Below are 20,227 nucleotides of genomic sequence, written 5' to 3'. Positions count from 1 at the left end.
AGCACTGCAAAGAGGGAAATTGTGCATATTCTGTGTGTGAAATGGTATCTGTTTCTGTATGCATGGAAAGCAGTCTTTGATGAAAAGCTCAAATTTCTTGGACAATATAAATCCCCTGTTGTGGAGGGATAGAATGTAAGAAAATATAGTGCAGAAGGTAGTCTTGCCCCTGAGGAGTTGCAGCTGTACTAGTCACCAAAGATCAGGAAGAGGCCTGCCCTTAATAGGCCACAGCAGTGCCCAATAAGAAGACAAGTGCCACAAAAGAGTGGGTTAGCTGGTTGGGGAGAGAGTTGGAGTTTGTTGGTTGTGCTGTGAAGAGAGATGGAGTTGTTGGCTCTGCTAGGAGGAAGAAAGAGTCAGTACTATGAGGAGCTGCCCATGAGAAATCACCAAGAAGGTATGGAACTTTTGCAATATGATGACAACACCCTGTGTAAGAAGAGCAGAAGTAGCCAACTCTTACTGTGATGGTGGCAAAAAACACATGCTAAAGCTTGAGATCCAGGCAGCTTTACTTAAGCTTTTATGAAGGCAAGCCCAGATCCAGCAGCACTATTTTCTCCTGTATTTAGACAGTAACAGCTTCAGACCATAGTCCCAGCTCTGCCCCCACCCCTTGACACACTGGGGAGAAGTGTGAGCTAGAATTTCAGGAGTCACTGGTGAGCAGTGACTTTGTACCACTGTTTCTGTGTTCAGATCAAGCCTGAACAAGTGCTGGGGAGCTTGGTGTCTGCTCCAGACAAAGGTCAGCACATTGCTTCTGATTCAGTGCCAGACTGGTAGTTCTGTCAGAGGTTTCCTTCCCTCTGTCATCACCTTACTCCCTCCTCTGGACTTTGTGGCAGGCTAGAAGTAAGACAGAATAATAAAATAGTGCAATTACTCTTGAATCTTCTTTTGAAATGGATGAAAATGTTGTTTCCCTGGTGCCCACTGTCCTAGGTGAGACACTCGTTTCAGCAATGAACAAAGTACTATGAAAAGTGACAGGGAGACTTGGACCTCTAAACTGCTGGGATGGAATGAGGTCAAGTTTGGCACAGTGCATTACATCAGCTGCAGGAATCCTCCTTTAAAAAACAGCCCTTGCCAGCCATGCCAGATACATGTTCTAGCCTGCCTGTGTAAAACCACCACTGAAAGCCTCTTCATCCACCAGGGCTGTGACAAGGATGTTCAGGTATGTTTCTGCAAGAAGCAGTATAAATGCCTACTGTCTTTTATGTATGTTTGTAATCCAGCTCTGTGTGCTCTCAGTTGTCTACAGCATGCTGCTCCTGGAGCACACCAATGATCCTCTGCCACAAAGCAAACATCAGAACCTACTCTTTAAATAAAGAAAAACTTCCTAAAACGCATGGAAATTCAGGCTTGCAAGAATTGTTAGGACTATGATACAAGACACAAGTTTCTTGGTTGCTTTAGGGGTGTTCTGAGTCCACCTGTGTGGACCATTGTTATTTAACAGGAATGGCAAACTTTAGAAAGATAACAAATAAGACTGAATGAGTTTTCCTCATGTGGCAGACTGGAAATGTGTCTATGACAGAGACAGAATCAGCACCAGATTCTTATCAAATATATTTGTTTGTCTTCAAATTCTTCCAAAACATGACAAAGTGCTAAAGGCTCTTTAATGTTGGCATGTGCAACTATTTCTTATGAAATAAAAAGTTTTCTTATGAAATCTTCCTGTCCCTGCACACCATTCCAAGCTGCCTAGGTGCCAGTACAAACCTAACCCTGACCTAAAGCTTAATCAAGTACCTAAACAAATGTTTAATTTTTACCTATGAACAGTTCTACTCAAGTCACAGGTCTGAAATTCTGCCTGTGATTTTCCCAGTCATGTGTTAGTTCATGATACAGAAAGCAAAGATCCAATCTACATATACATTTTATATGTACATATATGTACATATATATGTATCTACCTGTACAAAAGACAATTATGTATACAGCCAGCCTACTAGCAATCAGATGAATTTTTGAGCATTACCCAGGTGTTTTTGACTCCAGGCTCCCCTGACTTCCTTTGATGTGTGTGCCAAAAGGTACAAATAGGCCATTGGAATGAGGAGGCAATTCACTGAAATCCATCATTCACACAATATGGTAAATGGCAAACCTGTGCTGAATACTCACAAATGCCTAATGAGGAGACAGCCATAATATGACTGTCTGTGTGACATCTGATTTTTTTTTCTGGGGTTCAAACCTAAGTGTGCTGTTGTTGACAGACGTGAATATTATATGCATGTAAAGAAACAACGCAGTCTCTGCCCTAGCTTTTGACTTGGAGACTCAAGGATTCCTTGGTATCATGCATTTTTGATCTTGTAGAAGTCAGGGGTTTTATTCATTAGGACACATTCCCCCCAAAATGTGCCTAATGACATTATGTGAAAGGACAGGAAGGCATATTGCCTTATAAATAATTGCTAGCTGCACTAACACTATCCATATTAAACATAAATCTACTACTGTTGTGAATTGTACTCAGAGAAATCAGCAGCAAATTATAGAAGCAATGGCTATTCTGCCTCTTTTCATTCCCAGGGCATTAGCTTACTTGTTATGTTTCCACCTTGGAAGAGGCAAGTGAATTTAGTGATAGCTGCTCAGCAGTCAGTGCTATGCACAGAAATTGGATTTGAACATAAGCATATCTGCTGCTCCAAGCTCTCTCCTGGGACTAAAAAGGCAGACAGATTATATTTTGCTGTGGCAAGAAATTGTACCTGTAAAAATAATAATAACAATCAAATCATTAAAACCTGAGGTAGATTCTGTATCCTGAGCTCCTGGATGTGTTTGGACACGTATGAAACACTGGTAAATGCCAATACATGGAAATTTTCTGACCTCATGGCTTTAGATATAGTTTCCAGCTCACTCTCTGTACTGTCTAGTCTTATCCCAGCTCTGTGCAAGCAGGACAATGTCCTACTCCCTGTTTGCTCCGGTGCTGTCACTAATCCTGGTACAGCTTGGGGTGGGTTCATCAGGAAAGGGAGGGACAGCGCCGAGCTGCTCGGCCTGCTTGGAATGGAAGGGAAAGGAAACTGCACCGACTGAAATGCACCACCAGAGAGAGCTTTTGTCTTGCTGACTTTATCAGGGACACTGCGCATGGCTGCACTGCAGCTCTCAGCTCGCAATGGAAGGTTTTGTAAGTGTTGAATTATTAGATGGAGAGTAAGAATTGAATTTCACAGCACTGATACCATTTTAACTGCACACTTGATCCTTTTAAGCAATCAGGACAGCTGGTAGAACTGCTGTCAGCCAGGGGAAAGCTGCTACAAGATGAATGTTTCCTATCAACAAGGCCCTGGTCTGACACTGGTTCCTCTGACTTTGGCTGGTACAATCTAGAGAGCGTGGGATACTCTGAGAGTGATGGGAGTGCCCTTCAAACTGAATGGGGACCTGTGCTGCACATCTCTCCTTTGCCATGAAATCATAGATTCATGGCATTAGAGAATCACATGGGTTGGAAAAGAGCTCCAAGACCATCAAATCCAACATTTTACCAATCAAGCTCAGGCATAATCTTGCTCTGGGAATATCACTTTTGATTTCCACAACTGACACATGACACAGTTGCAAAATATTTGTCACACATATGCGAACACACGTTCATTGAGCTTTGAAATACTCTTTCTGATTGCTCTGGATTTTTTAGGTGGAGAAAAACAGCTTCCATGAAATGGATACAATTTCACACAAAGTTTTGTTTTATTCTTCATTTGTCTGTGTGGTAGAGCTTGGAATGTATTTTATCTGGCATTGTTTGTGGCAAAATACCAGCATTGGCTCAGAACAGAATCAGGTAGGTCAAAGCACTGAAGCTGTTTCTGGGAAGTGTCAGGACATGTTTGCAGGTTTCCTGGCTTCTTTCCTGGGCATTTAGTGTTGCAAGGAGGATTACCAGGCAAAACAGATGATAACTGGGATCCAGCACCTCCACCAGCCTTGTGGTTTGAGGGGAAGCACCCCTCTCTCTGCTCTCCCCAATATCCCTTCTCCACTTTCATTGCAGAAGTGTGTTTGCAGTTTTAAAGGTGAACAACACCATCATCGTGTGAGCCTCCTGAGACCTGTGTGAAAGCACATGGAACCCTTCACTGAGGCAACCATGTCCTTTGTTCTCAGAGGAAGATGATTGTTATCATTCAGATCCTTCACTTTACTGGGCCACACCACTCCTTCCCACACTAAAACTTCAGGGACTGCTGGGGAACAGGCAGGTTCAGGCCTGTAAAGAAGCAGTTCTCACTGCAGGTAGAATAATTACAGCTGGATCTGCTCTCTTCCAGAAACCATCTAGTCCTAGGAATGCCTGACATAGGAATTTCTTAGTGCCTTAAATGCTCCTCATTGCAATGTCTCAGTGTACTCTATATGGTTTTTTTTTTTGGAAAGAGATCAAACAGCATGTTAAATAGCCACCAAAGCAACACATACCCTCTAAGTGAGCCAGACACATGACCAAACTCCACACAATCTAATTGTATGTAGACATGAATAGCAAGAAGCCCTGGAGAAAAAGACCATACCACAGGTCACGTGAATTATTCTGGCATGTTATGTCAAGCCAATTTAATTATAGATTGTCTTTAATGCCATGTTCCAAGCTTTTATTTTGTGTGTGTGTCATTAAATAAATAAAAACACTTACAGCCTAAAACTTTTGTAAAGTCCTAGAAAAGCTTAGCTATTCATGTTGGCTTGGGATTTATATAGACAAGATTTCAGACTTTGGTGGTTCTGGCTAGAAATGTATCCTGGTACAGAAGCAGGCTCTAGTTTATTTGTGTGCTCAAAAAAAACCATTCTGGCAGTAGATGTATTCCAATGTAGCTTTCAAAAATTTATTTTAACAGAAATGGGCCTCTTAAATTTATTCCACCTTCATTTTTCACTCCAGAATGAGGTCTTTATTTGTGATCATTGCACTAGCTGCTTGCTGAGAATCCTGTGATATTCCAGGACAGGCACATTGCTGCACTACTTAATTGACTAGGTATGCAATCAGAGCTGATCATATTAAAAATTTATCAGCTCCAAATGAGATTTTAGTTGCTAGAGTTTGAGACTGTGCTTAATAGAAAAGATGAAAAGTTGTCATAAACAACATAGGATTTGACCCTGCAAGACATTGTGCCCTTTGGTAACTCTCCTCTTAGCCACCTTCATCATTCAGAGTTAATGATGATAAAATAAACTGGCTGGACTGATGGGCTGAGGCCAGTGGTGTGAGGCTTAACAAGGCCAAGTGCTGAGTCCTGCCCTTGGGTTGTAGCAGTGCTACAGGCTGGGGCAGGGTGGCTGAAAGCTGCTGAGAGGAAAAGGACATGGGGATGTTGGCCAGCAGTGACAGAACGTGACCCAGCTGTGCCCAGGTGGCCAAGAAGGCCAGTGGCACCTGGCCAGGATCAGCAGTGCTGTGGCAGCAGGACCAGGCAGTGACTGTGCCCCTGTGCTGGGCACTGCTGAGGGCACACCTCAATCCTGTGCTCAGTTTTGGGCTCCTCACTGCAAGAAAAACATTGAGGGGCTGGAGGGTGTCCAGAGAAGGGAACAGAGCTGGGAAAGGGTCTGGAGCACAAGTCTGGTGAGGAGCAGCTGAGGGAGCTGGGGGTGTTTGACGTGGAGGAAAGGAGGCTCAGGGGGAACACTATCACTCTCTACAGCTGCATGAAAGGAGGGTGCAGGCAGGTGGGGGTTGGTCCCTTCTCCCAGGTAACAAGTGACAGGACAAGAAGAAATGGCCTTAGGCTGCACCAGGGAAAGTCTAGATTGTACATCAGGGAAAATTTCTTTCTTTAAAGGCATCAGAACAGACTGTCCAGGGAAGTGGTGGAGTCACCATCTCTGGAGGTATTTAAAAGTTGTATATATGCAGAACTGAGGGTCATGATTTAGTGATGTGCCTGGCAATGCTGGGTTAATGGTTGGACTTGATCGCAAAGGTCTTTTCCATCTGAAATGATTCTGTGATTCTGATTTTAAACCTTTAAACTGAGTGCCTGGCTGTGTCTGTGGATGCAGTTTGGCTCTTTTGCAGCTGCTCTACAACCAATTTCTACACAGGAAGGGTGAAGTGTGATACTGGAGCTGGGCATTGCCTGGAGGCAATGGAGCCCTCCCTCTGCCCAGCAGTGCCTGTTCCCAGGAGCAGCCCTGCCATGGCCTGTGAAGCACATCAACTCAACCATTTCTCAGACCACAGTGTGAATCAGCTCAGGGAACGGATTTGGGTGAAAATAAGCCAGCAAAACACAGTGCACAGGGACCTGTGCCTGTCCACCCATAAATGCAGAGGAGGCTGCATAAGGAAAGGGATGTGGTTAGAAATGTGCTTCAGTATGAATGAGGTTATGGCTCTTTCTCTTTTCCTCAAAGGGTGGGCAGGGGTGTGAGCTGGCAGCACAAACCTCCTCAGCCTCCCTCATGCCAACCAGCTGCACCAACACACCCACTCATCACTGTCCTGCCTGACCTTCATCCCTGCCCAGCTGTGGGTGCTCCTTGTGAGCCAGTCAGAGCCAGCAAAGGCTGCAGCTGGGTTTGTACCTCTCAAGGACCAGCTCCCAGAAGGGTCTGGAAAAGGCCAGGGCTGGCTCAGTGGTTGCAGTGGAGAGTCAGAGCACTCTGGTGCTGAGGGAGGGGAGATGGGGCAGAGGGGATGCCTTTGTTCGGTTCAGCTGGCTGGGAAAGCACTGCACCAGCACAAGGCAGACCACTTCAACAGGTGCTGCACCTGGTGGCTCATGGCTTGTCCAGAGAGCAGGGATCAGTGGAGTTCCATCACTGCTGACTCAAGGCTTCTGGACTTGGACAAAAACAGTAGAATGGCCTGCTCCCACGAGACTGTCAGCATCCCACCTGCTTCACTCCTCCAGGGAAAGGCTGAGGTACTGCTGAGTAGGAAGAGCCAGCAGGTCTAAGGTAGCCCTACTCTTGGAATTTAAGGGCACTGTTTTGTAGCTGAGCACATCTGGGTTGCGCAGCTGCCTTTATGGCTGGGCAGCTTTGGCAGCACAAACAGGAGGAAAAGCCAGGGCCAAGCACTTGCCTTTCTGTTGAGTTATGAATGGGCCTTGGGTCTTCAAAGAGAATGCATTGGAGCACACCAGGCACCACGCTTAGCACAACTATTATGAAGACTAAAATGTATAGACTAATTTTTAAAAGCTTTTTCACCCATGATGTTAATCTCCATCCATCAAACAGGCCATCTAACCAAGTTCCTTCATAATCTTTGACACACTTTGAGTTGTTGTATGCTTTTGTGGATAAACTCAGAGTGATCAATTAGATTAATACAACACATTCCTCCAAAATCTTTGCATCCATGTCCATGTGCTAATAAGAGAAAATCAATTGCAGCCCTGTTTTGAAAAGTTGGATGTCTAATACTGCTGACACCTGTTAGCATATCACTCAATGCAAAGAAGGTAGAATTGAACTCCTTACTCAGGCAACACCATAGTCAATCTAATTGTTTTAGTGCCACTGCTGAACTAAGTAAAAACTGAACTGGTAAAAAAAGAGATGCTGGGAACCTTTTTCCAAAACTCCAAGGTTCAAAATTATCTTTGTAATCTGGCTTATATTGATTAATAGATCTTTTATCTCCATGTTTCATAGACATTTTAGCACTGGATGTTAGCCGAGTAAGTTTCCTGATGCCACATGGTCCACCTATGATGTGTGCTGGGATAGCAGGCCAAACTCTATCTCCACAAATGAAAAACATTCTCTGTGGTAATTGAGAAGAGATATCATTAAATGCAGACTGAACTAAAGAAGTATTATTACACCAAAAGGTCTGATTTTATATATAGCGTGATAAAGAGAAACATCTTTAACTAAAGCTTGATTCACATCTACTGAGGACCAAAGATGCTGTGTGGATGATCCTGTTAATGTATCTCGCATGGCTTTGTCAATTTCTTTTGGAATTGGCCAAGCATCCACTGGCACACCAACCAGACACTCTCTACAACTTCCTCAAAGGTGGTTGTAGTCAGGTGGGGGATGGTCCCTTTCACCAGGCAGCTACTGACAGAACCAGAGGACACAGTCTCAGGCTGCATCAAAGGAAAAACAGGTTGGATATTAGGAAAAAGTTTTTTACAGAAAGGATGATAAAGTACTGGAATTGTCTGTCTGGGGAAGTGGTGGAATCACCATCCCTGGAGGTGTTTAAGAAAAGACTGGATGTGGCACTTGGTGCCATGGTTTAGTTGAGGTGTTAGGGGATGGGTTGGACTCGATGATCTTTAAGGTCTCTTCCAACCTAGTCATTCTGTGAATCTGCAAGGCCTCCTGATATTTACATCTGGACCACCGCCCACCATACCCCACAGGGGCTTCACCCACTTGGCCTGTTTGATGGCAGCACACGTCTCACAGTCATGGATAACCTGAGATATACTGTCCATGGTTAGATCCACCCCTCGGTCTCGTGCCCACTTCTAGGTGGCATCCCTGCCCTGATGGCCTGAGGCACCATGAGCCCATCGAGCTAGGAACAACTCCCCCTTATGTTGCCACTCTAAGTCTATCTTTGACCCCTATCTTTGCAGCCTGGTCAACCTGCTTACTGTTTCAGTGCTCCACATTAGCTCTACTCTTGGGGACATGGGCATCTACATGGCAAACTTTCACAGGTAGCTTCTCTACCTGAGTGGCAATGTCTTTGTACAGATTACGGAGGCTTTCATATGGCAGGGACTTGGTGGTGATCTCAGCCTCTGAGTCCTCTGTGGGTTGTGAGGGCCCTCCTTTCTGACACCTATTATCTGGGTGCTTTGATTTCATCCTAGGCTTCCTGGATTCCACAGGGGCAACTGCTACTGGCTGTGACTGCCCTTGCAGCTCAGCTGGAACCTGGATGGTTGTAATGTCTGCAGGTTCAGTGGCTGCACCATCAGGCTCTCCCTCTTCCAGGCAGGGGGAGAATTTTCCACCAGCTGGGGAGATGTACTCCTTCAGCATCTAGCCCATCTCATGTATTTCATTTGCTAGACTCCCACCCAGTCTGGGTGGCTCATTTCTGAGGTGGGCTGTGGAGCAGTGTCAGGCTGAAGGGCAGCCTCCCTAGTCTCTGGGACAAGGTCAGGCTGTGTGGCAGCATCCCTAGTTTCCAGGGCACTGTCAGGCTCTGGGACAACATCCCTATTCTCTGGGGCAGGTATCAGGGAGGTTATCCAAGTCAATCTTCCCTTAGAATAACTCAGAGAATGCCAACAGATCAAAAATCCACTTCCAGTGTTGCTTCCCCTCGGGACAACAGATCTCTTCCCCATATTGTGATGGGTTTCTCCACAACGAAGGGATGAATAGTTGCTGTCTTCCCTTCAGGTCCTTTAACTGCAATAATGCATCTACTTTGTAGACTTAGAGTGGCTCCCCTGATACCTGTGAGAGAGTCTAAAGGTGTCACTAAAGTCCAGTCCTTCGGCCAGAACGTATAAATCACCGTAACCTCTGCACTGGTGTCCAGGAGACCTGTAATTATGATTGTTTTGTTGCTATGTGTTAAACTGCAGGTCAATTTTGGTCAATTGCAACCTATATGTTGTACCCAAAAGATGTTTGGTGCTACACTTGAGCTCTCAGGTGATATCTGTTGGCATTCTGTGAGTTATTCTATCATTCTGGCTGGCAAAGCAATAGCTGTGGCTGTTGGAGTTTTTGCTGGAATGACAAGCAGGGGGCACCATGTTTGTAGTAGAACTGCTAATTCTTCATTGCAATTCGCTGAAACAATAGATGGAAAAACTACTAGTCCCAAAATGTGGTTCCTTTCTTTGCCTATAATCAGAAAATCTTGTCTCTTTTATGATGCTCCTGTCACACCTGTGGGTACCACAGCATGACAATCATGTAGAAAGCAAACTGATTTGGAAGTTGCCAGTTCACATTGTGTCCCTCGGGGCAGCAGTCTGGGGTCACTTGGCAGGTGGCTGGCAATCCAGTGAATAGGATTTGGCCTGACCAATTCACACATCTGGCCCCTTGAAAGCTCCCTGGCTGCTGGAATGCCACTACGGTGAGGTGGTTTTGTGCCTCCTGCTGGCTCTGGGCAATTCTTTACCACATGTCCAGGCTTTCCACATTGATGGCATAATCTTTTGGAAGTCTCATTTTGAGATGCCTTATTGTTCTTCTGAAGTGTCAAGCTGACGGCATTGAGGGGTTTTGCAAGTTTCTCATCCCTCACTTCTGCCTGATTTGTAAAAGCTTTTCCAAGTGTCTCTCCCAGAGTATTTGCTAAAATGGTTGCTGTGTGCTGAGGGCTGCCAATTTTACTGCAAGCCTCTATCATTTGGGCCAAGGCAGGTTTGGGATCAGGAAAGCTTCAGATAACCTTTTTGCATCCTTCATTGGCATTTGCATAAGCAAAGTTGTGAAGCAGAAGTGGATGAGACACATCATCTTCATACTGTCTCTCTGGAGATTGTGTCAGGCAGTCAATAAATGCTGAAGAGGCCTCTACTGGCCCCTGTCTTTTTTCTGTACAAGTCCCTTCTGGAGTCCCCACTGGCTGAGTCAGCAGCAGGGCTTTGCAAGCAGTGTTTTTGATTTTGATCATTAAGTACTACTCTAGGCAGGTACGCTGATTGATCTTCAGACCTGTCATGTGGAGGGTCTCCTGCTCAATCTGCCAGTGTCAATGCAGCATAGGGGGCCCCGGCATAAGTTTCAAGTAATCTATTTATGAATTTTCTCCACTTCAGGTCCCATAAGATGCATTGTGATTCTGTCAATATTATGGAGGAAATATAGCAACAGTCATATGATGTTAAATTTACATTACAATATATTCCTTTCAGCAATTGCTTGAAATACAGTGAGCCTAATCCATTTTCCCTTACTGCTTTTCTCAAATATTTAATATCATCATAATTCAACGGTTCCCATCTTGGATTAGCATCTTCTCTAACTGGCTTAGCTAAGAGTGGCTCTTTAGCTAGATCAAAATCTTTTTCTTTTATTGCTTTGCATCTCACTGCTGCCCAGTCTGTTTACGGAGTGTTGTTGAGTCTTCTTCGGAGGATCTCTTGACTTGGGCAGAGGCAGGGGGAAGATAGGCCTCTTTCCCAGTTTGAGTCTGCTGGGCTTGAGATTGATGAATCTGATTCTTCCTCAGAAAAAACAATCATTGTCTCCCCCTCCATCCATAACAGTCCAGTGGTTGCCTTCTTCAATATTATATTCAGTTAATTTGTCCTGGCCTCTCTCCCCTCCACAAGTTTCTGTACAGAGACCACGTTCTCTGCAGTGAATTTGTACCTGCAGTGCTCTGCAATATGAAGCAGAATTCCTAGTCATACAGGAGTCACACAGGAGCCACTGGGCACACTGCCTCCCCTGAGGTGGCACTCATGGCCAGGAGGGCATTGTAATTCATCCCCAGGGAGAAGGGACATGGGGCAGGATGGGCTCCAGAGCTGAGATCCCAGTGGTCAGCCTTGGCCATTAACTCTGACAGACTTTCATTCCCCTCCCTGGAACCCCACTCTAAATCCCAGCCTCCCCACCGTGGCACCTCCCCTCCAACATCAGCACAAACAGTTCCATCTCTGGAGGGGGGGGATATGAGGTGGGATATGGTGTCTTCCCTCCAGGAAAGACTGAGCAAGAGTATGAGATCCTGAGTCCAGGTACCCAGCTAGGAAAACTGCTTCAAGGCAGCATCACCAGAGCAGCCACTGGCACCTTGCCCTTTGCACCCAGGACCTCCTTTGCTCTGAACTCAGGCTCTGATAAGGATTTCCATCTGGAAGTTTCCCATTTGGAAGTTTCCCCTTCCACAGGCTTCCACCTCGCAAAGCTGTTGATGTGGGGTGAGGGGGTCACTTTGTGGAGAGGGAAGCTGCAGACAGCAGACCAGACTCTCTCAGAGGTCAGGGGCACCGAGCAGGGGCAGTCGCTTTCCCCAGCACCAGCGGAGGGTCTTACTCTGCAGGAAACCATGGATGAAGGAGATCCTCTCTGGCAGCGGCTGCTCCAGCACAGACTCCCCCTCCTTGCTCCCGTGGCTGGAAGAGTGGAGGGTTTGCATTAACTCCTTCTGGAGGGATTAGACCAACGCTGAGTTTTGTGCAGCAGGGTTTGCTGAGCCAGAGGCTGGTTCTGGGGCACTGCTCTGCCTTTAGCCCCCACACCAGGGCCAGCAGAGCCAGGACAAACCACAAGATGCATGGGGGTGGAATCCCCTGGAATCCTGGAATCCCCCTCCTGGGAGAGCAGCTAGAGCTGGACAGCCGACACCCCCACTATGGGCACTGCTTCCTATTCTGCCTGCCAACCCCAGCATAGCACAGGGAGCTTGTGGTGGCCCCACTGACTGGGAACCACCACAGGGGCCAGTCCATGCATGGAGCCTGAGGCATTTCTTGCTGGATTTTGGGGAGGCTGAAGCTTCCTCTTGCCCTTATTTGTGACTACACTCTTCCTGAGCAGCCACCAGCTAATGGAATATCTTGAGTTGGAAGAGGCCCACAAGGGTCATTGAACCCAACTGCAGCTCAGAAATGGCATGCCCAAAACCCATACCAATCATGCTTGACCAGCACCGCTTCAGTACTGTCACTTACTCCCAAGGTGCCAAAACCAGGAACCTGGCTTGGGATAGGGGCTGCCAAAAGGATTTGCTCCTCCTCATGCCACCAGGAGCTCTTCAGATAAGCCAGCTGCTGTGGCAGCTGCCCTGCTGCCACCCCACTTTATCAAGCAATGGCCAGGCCTCTTTAGAGAGCATGTGCCACCAGGATCCCTACTAATCCGAGCTGGAGCACAGACCCAGGAGATTAACCAGGTCTGACTAAATATATCTGTGGTGCAGGCAGCTCCTTCCTCCCCACCCACTGCAGGCAGATCCCTGCTCCAGGCAGGCTCTCCTTACCCTGTGCAGGAGGTAATCATAGCAGACAGGCTCCCAGTGAGCCTCCCACTGGAAGAGTTTGAAAGCAATGCATGGCAGCCTCACACCCTCTCAATTTTTTTTGCCAGCTCCTTAACCACCAGGCTTCATCCCACCTCTGATGCCCATTATGGCCTGTAGATTCTGGTTGCCCCTTGCTCCCAGGGAACAGACACAATTCCTGAAGGAGGCATTCCTCCCACTCCAGCCGCTTCAGGTCCCAGGGCAGAGCACACAGGCTCCATCCTGACCACACTATACTCAGCAGCAGCCTGAAAAGGCAACAGAAGCACTTTACGAGGCATAAACTGTCATTCTTTACACTGCTTTCCAGATACAAAGTTTCCTCGGGGTCCAAAGGCTGCCACTCAGGAAAACTTGCTGGGCTGTTCCCTCACCAGAGCAGCATCAGGAAAAATGGATAACCCCTGTGCAGCTGCAGGAACCCTGTGCCACTGGCAGCAGCACTCAGGGCTGTTCTACAATGGCAGGACCAAACCCAGATGTTAAGTGCCAGATGAGATAACAAGTTTCAAATGACAGGAACTCTGACCAAAACATTCCCTGGGCAGCTCTGTAGGACCCAACAGCTCTGCAGGCAGACCCCAGCTGTGCAGTGGCACAGAGGAGATGCAGATCTCAGCATCTCATATGCCAGAGGAGGAATAAATACCCCAAGATCCCCACTCCCACGCTGCCCAAGACAGGAGCCCCTTAGCTCCTGGGGGCCGAGGCCATGGCTCAGAGACAGCACAGACCCAGCTGTGTGGTCTGAAATGTGTACACAGCTCCCCATACTCACATTTTGTGGATAATTCTGATGAAGACACTACAGTCCTGGAGCTGGGACAGATCATTGAGGGGATCAGGACAAACCTTTGTGCTGTTCACCTAGAAATGGGGTGGGACAGTCAGAAGACAGAAACCAAGACAACACTGTGCTGTGCCACTCACCACCTCCAGTCCTGGCAGGGGACAGCAAGACTGGTCTGGGAGTGAAAGTAAATCCACCTCTTTAAACCACCCCTTCCCAGGGAACAGATGAACATGATCCCCACAGCTCCACATCTGGGAGTCTGGCACAGGTCCCACTTATCACACTGCTGGAGCCCCTCTTCTCTGGAGAGGCTGAGAGACCTGGGGGTGTTCAGCCTGAAGAAAAGAAGGCTCCAGGGAGACCTTAGAGCCCCTGCCAGTGCCTAAAGGGGCTCCAAAAGAGCTGGAGAGAGACTTTGGACAAAGGCCTGGAGTGACAGGACAAGAGGGAATGGCTTTCCACTAACAGAGAGCAGGGTTAGATGGGATATTGGGAAGAAATTCTTCATTGAGAGGGTTGTCCAGAGAAGCCATGGCTGCCCTATTCCTTGAAGAGTTCAAGGCTAGGCTGGATGTGGTTTGGAGCAAGCTGGTCTAGTGGGAGGTCTCCCTGCCCATGGCAGGACATTCCAGTTGAATGAGCTTAAAAGCCCCTTCTAACCCAAACCATTCTGAGTTTTTGCTTGGGCACAGCAGTACTTTGTGAGACAGATCCAATAACACCTTTACAGTACAGCTGCTGCCTGCTTCAGGCTCAGCTCCATCTCCCAGGCAGTTTCCATGACCAGACCAAGCCATTCCAGCATTTCTGGTTACTCAACAGGAAGGGTGAGCAAGACTTCTCCTGCAAACACCCACCTGCCCAAGAACAGTAGGAACTTGGCTACCCTAGGACCTGCCCCAGCCACGACAAGCCCCAGCATCGTGCCCCAAAGCTGCCAGAGCTGGCAGCAGCATGTCCCACCTATGCAGCGAGCTCCAGCACAGGAGGGGGAGCTTTCCTAATCAAGGAGAGCAGTAACTCTTGCGCCCTGAAGAGACATCGTGGCCAGCCTATCAGGTCCCTGCCCAAACCTAAAAACAACAAAAAAAGGTAACTATGTTCCTAAATGAATTAGGCCTGGCACCAGGCATTTGTACCACCAAGGAAGGATGTGTCCCTGCATCTGGCCAGCTGTGCAGGAGCAGCCAGCATCCTCCTGCTTCTCCAGAGGCTCAGTGTGGGGAGCAATGCTAAGCAGCAGCCAGGTCCACTCCCACAGATTAGGATCCTGACAAGGGGTCAATAGAAAACTGCTGCTCAGGCTCCTCATTCTCCTGCTGTGCCATCTTCCCTCCCCTCGCCTCCAAATGCCACTAACATTTCTTGTCCAGCAAGGCAGTGGCCAAGCCATTGAAGCACTGCCAGCTCCCCTTCCCACTGCTGCTAGTGAAGGAACCACCTGCTGGGGGCACAGGGAGCTCACAGCTCCATTGGGTGGGAGCAGGGATGAGCTGCCCTGACGGGATCTGGGATCACTGCCAGGTCCCCTTCACAGCGACCTTTGCCTCCACGGTGGCTGTCCCCAGTGCCACCCTGGTAGTCTTCCAGGGCAGGGGACTGCTGGGAGCCAAAAAGTAACCCCAGATGAGGAGGGGGCTCCTCACCCTGTATTGCACCTGGACACCTGCACCATGACGGGCCAGGAGCCTGGCTGGGATCTGCAGCTGCTCAGCACAGCACAGCCAACCAGTCACGGTGGCTTTGGGGACTAGAGAGCTCCCACTGCCGTCAGTCCAGCTGGGAAGCATGGGATCCTCGGCAGGACAGGTCCTCCCTCCAATTTGGCTAAAACTCCGCTCCCTGTCTCACGGCTGGGTCACTCAGCAACTACTGTCCGTCCCCCACCCCCGGCAGCACAGCCAAGACCTCTCTCTAAAAATCTACCCAAAGACACCGGGCAACACACTAGCAGCACTGGATGCAGACCCTCGGAGAAAACCGTGTCCCACCAGCGTCGAGCTGGGTTTCACCAGAACCAGTCTGCAAACACACTGGTGCCTGGTGCGAGATCCGGACGGGCAGGGCTACCCGCTCCTGCCGCGGTCACAGCCTGGCCTGTCACTGGTAACACTGGCCACCCTGAGCGTCTGAGACAACGCCACGACCCGCCGTGAGGACGTGCCATTCCTGATGGCAGGCGGGAAGCGGTCGGGGAGCCCGCCAGCGGCCGTGAGCGCCTTCCAGCTGCATCCCCGCATTGTCCATCCCCTCCTTCCCCTGCGCCGCTCCGGTCACAACACGGCGTTACGCAAGCCCGCGCTCCGGAGCTCCCGACGTGCCAACGCGCCGAGGGCTGTCCCGGGCCAGGGGTCCGGCTGCGGGAAGCACCCAGGCTGGGTGAGCGACCCACGGCAGCCCCCGGCACGGACGGCCCGCATCTGGCAGAGGGGGAGAGCAGCCGCCGACCCGAGCGCCCGGGTGTTGGCGAGCCCGGCGCGGCCACCCGCGGCCCCGGGGACCGTACGCGGCGGCGAGGCGGCGGAGCTGGGGTTAATCTGCCATGAGCGCGGCAAGCCGGGAAGGGCCGGGGAGCCAGCGGCCACGCACGAAAGAAAAGTTGTTGAGCTTCTCTTCGGCGGGGCTGGCAGGTAGCGGTTCCCCTTCCTGGCCCTGCGCCACCCCACGTCACCGCGCCGGGGCCGCGCTCGTTAAAGGCGCACGGCACAGAAACCTCCGCGCCTCACCACGGGGAGGGGAATCGTCCGAGCCTGGACGCGCTCACCGCCGTCACCCTGCCCAGGCCGAGTGACGGAGAGCTGTGCCGGTGGGGCCGGCACAGACCCGCTCCCGGCCCCAGCGCAGCTCGGGGAAGCCGGGGCCCGGCAGAGAATGGCCCCCGATGCTACATCTCCCTCTAACCTGACTGGAGTCACATCCCAGCTGAACCCTGAAAAACTACCCCCGATATGCACACACCCCGCGGCCACAGATTCAACGGGAACCGGATCCTACGGGTCACCAGCTAGACCAGGGAGGACTCGGGCGAGGCAGGGACGCTCACCCCTCGCTGCTGTTCCGGAGACTCTCGGAAGTCATCTCCGCAGCGCCGGGGCTGCCTGAGGAGGCTCAGGGCCGCAGGACGGGGCTGCCCCGAGCACGGCACAGGAAGGGCAAAAGGAGAAGGTTCTTTCAAACCGGCGATGGGGATAGCAAAGGAGCCCGCCGCGAGGAACGCCGCCGTCGAATGCCGCTGGCGAAGGCTCCGACTTGGCCAAGCCCCGAGAAACGAAGATCCACACGCCCGCCCTTAGGGAAGGGGACCCGCCGAGGGAACCACCGGAGCCCGCTTCGTGTTAGCTTTACCCGTACCATGGCCGGGGAATCGTGTCCGTCTTCATCTCCTGCACCGTTGCCGAGGCTCCAGTTCTTGCCGGGTCCGGTCCCGGCCCGCTGTTATTCGAAGGGCCGCGCCGGCCCGCCTTCCCCGCCGCCCGTTGGGCACCGCCGGGCCGGGGCGGGCCGGGGCGGGGCCCGGCACTCAGGGCGGGCTGCAGGGGGCACGCTCGGCCTGCCGCCGGGACACAGCCAGCATCCCATTCCCAGAGGACGGCAGCTAACGTGTATGGCTCAAACACAGATAATTGGATGGCTGCTGAGTCTAGCCAGGACTGCTGGCAATAAACAACTGTGGGGCATCACTGGAAAAACATCCTTCGTAGAATGAGATTAAAACCAAGTGTGTAATTTACTAATGAAACCAAATACCAACCAAACAAAAACAAACAACCAAAATAAAGGTCTAAACATGTAAAAAGGAGAAGGGATGGTGTTGGAGCCACCAGGCCCCATGCAGAGCATTACATCTGCCTGGCTCCAGCCCACGCATCCTGGTGACCGGGCATATGGTGCTGACCCACACCAGGGCCTCCTTGCACCGCCTGTTCCCTTTGTGCTTGTCCCGGTGCAAGGCAGCATCCAGCTGACACAGCCTGCTCCCCACACCCACCCACCCACCCACCCACGAGGAGAAAGCCTCAAGAAAAGCAGGTGGGCTCAACGTGCCAATGATGGGCGCCTTGGCATTTAGTAGGAAACAGGGTATCTGTCCAAGTTCTGTGGCAGCAGCATGGGGAGGGAAGGGATATAAAGAGAAAAAAATCAGGAAAAAACCGAAAACAACCCAAAGCGCTGAAGCAGCAGTGGTGGGGGCAGGTTCAGGGGATGCCAAACTGTACAACCAGTTCTTCTTTGGCGTCGACACGGATCTGTGAGAGCACACTGGAGGCATAGGCAGCTATCCGGGACACCTGCAGGCATGAAGACATGGCCGTGTCACTGGTGGCTGCTGAAACCCCCAGTTGTCCCAAAGAAACTGCTGCAGGAGGTTAGCCTCCAGCCCTAATGAGTCCCTAAGCCTGTCCTGGACTTTGCCTCCACCTCTAACAAGGCCTTAAACCTGACCCAGGCTTTGCCCTCCGCTCTAACAAGTTGTGTCAGGGCTCTGGGAATTACTGCTCCTCCAGGAAGAGGATGTGTCTCTGGGAGCATCGCAAGGGCTCGGGGCTCAGCCCAGCCCTGCTCACCTGCTGCAGGTCTGCAAAGGGGACAGGGTCGCTGGCGAGCACTTGGTGCGGTTGGTTAGTCAGGGATGGCAGCAGTGGGAGCTTCTTCCAGTGCGTCAGGTTGTTGCTGAGCATGGCCAGGCGTGTGCTGTGAGGGGAGAGCAGTGAACATCAGTGACATGCCAAGACATGGGGACATCCAGAAGATGGGTGCTGCACCCCCGGGCACCCGGCACTCCCCAGGGGTAGAAAGGGAGAGCAGAGGTGCTGCACTCCCAGCATCCAGCCCTCTTCACTCCCTGCAGCAGGAGGATGAGGAAGCTTCCAGCTCTCCCACACAGGCACCTGTCAAGCAGAAGCAGTCACATCCAGCCCCCCACCATCTGTCCCAAGGGCTGGGTGAACACAGGAGCCCTTTGTCCTGGGCTCTGCTGCCTGCACTGCCAGCAGCCTTCCCTGAGCAGGCTGCACCCTGCTCTCTGAGATGAGGCAGCCCTTCTACATGCCGAGTTCACTCTCCCAGGCCAAAAGCCCTGGGACCTGCCCAGGGACACACACTGCTGTGAAGGACTGCAGGCACCCCAGGGGAGAAGTGCAGCTCCCACCTGTACTGCCTGGCTCTGTCCATGTACTCATGCTGCTCCATGCCCTGGGAATCCGCTGCCGACATGTCGATGATGTTGCTGCAGAGACACAAGACAGCGGCTCCCACTGGAGGTTCATTGCTCCCCCTGAGTTCCCATCTCAGAGCATCCTCTGACCAGGGCAGACAAAGCCCAGCACCCGCCAGCACCCCAAAACAAACATCTCAAGGCCAGACTCGCCCAATGAATGCTGCCAGCTGGCCACAAGTGTGCCAGGCTGGGCTGGCTGTTCGCCAGGAAGGGAATGCCAGGGACTGTTTGCCCACAGCTGGCCTGGGGCAGAGGGAGGCAGGCAGAAGCTGCAGGAAGCTGGGGTCTGGTCTGGGCTCTGGGGAGCTTGGCATGCAGCCACCTGGAGAAAAAAGGATCCACTGGGAGGACAATGTCCTTGGCAGATATCCTGAGAGCCCCTGTACCAGGCCCTGGGCTCAGAGAGGACCTGGGCACTTGCCCAGGGCTGCCGCAGCCCCATTGTGTGCACCCCACAGCAAAGAAGTGCTCAGAGCTGCTGTGGCCCTGCATGCTGGACACACACCAGTGTCCACAGCTGTCAAGGGTCAGGCAGGGGAGCAGAGGGGCCTACGAGCATCCCAAAGCCCTCCCAACCAGGCTGGACACAGCCCTCTCCCCACACTGCCCCTGTGCATTTGGGGGAAAGCCTTCTCAGAAGGGGATACAGTGCTGCTGCCCCTCCTGCCACCCTCTCCACATCCCATGGATTCATTTTCTTACCCAAACCCTGACCTCAGGTTGTGCCGGGGAGCTTTAGGATGGCCCCAGCTGCCTCAGCCTTTCCTCATAAGAGAGATGCTCCATCCCTTCATCATCTTTGTAACCTCCACTGGAGCTGCTCCAGGAGCTCCCTGTCTCTCTTGTTTTGAGGAGCCCAGCACTGGACACAGCACTCCAGAGGTGCCTCACCAGGGCTGAGCAGAGGGGCAGGATTGCTCCCTAACCTGCTGCAAATGCTCTTCCTAATGCCTCCCAGGATGCCATTTGCCTTCTTGGCCACAAGAACACTGCTGGCTCAGGGATAGTCTGCTCTCCACCAAGGCCCTCAGAGAGGGTTCTCCACCAGGCTATTCTCAGAGATGCTCCTCTCACCTGAGCCTTACCTTGGTATTGAATCAGCAAGGTTTACCAACAGACTCGCACGCGGAGATTAATCCACCTTCTGACAACGAGAATCAGGGATTTTCTGCTGCCCACTTACTCATGGGTCCACTTGCATACACAAGCAATGATGCTACTGATTTTTTCCCCTCCTGAA

At 50.9% G+C, this 20,227-nt stretch overlaps 1 protein-coding gene across 1 annotated transcript; it reads right to left on the bottom strand.

The window, feature by feature from the left end:
- Window positions 1–17,965: 17,965 nt before the first annotated feature.
- On the bottom strand, window positions 17,966–19,429 carry LOC311151006 (ragulator complex protein LAMTOR1-like; the record flags this gene model as incomplete). Its single annotated transcript, XM_084201067.1, has 4 exons — window positions 17,966–18,058; window positions 18,335–18,461; window positions 18,919–18,996; window positions 19,374–19,429. 4 exons carry the CDS (start codon window positions 19,427–19,429, stop codon window positions 17,966–17,968), a joined length of 354 nt encoding a protein of 117 aa, XP_084057193.1.
- Between the last annotated feature and the right edge of the window lie 798 nt (window positions 19,430–20,227).

This window comes from Fringilla coelebs, assembly GCF_963513975.1.
Source record: "Fringilla coelebs genome assembly, chromosome: 2".
Lineage (NCBI taxonomy): Eukaryota > Metazoa > Chordata > Aves > Passeriformes > Fringillidae > Fringilla > Fringilla coelebs.
Note: the sequence above shows the minus strand (reverse complement) of the source record. Positions and strands in the feature narration are given on the sequence as shown.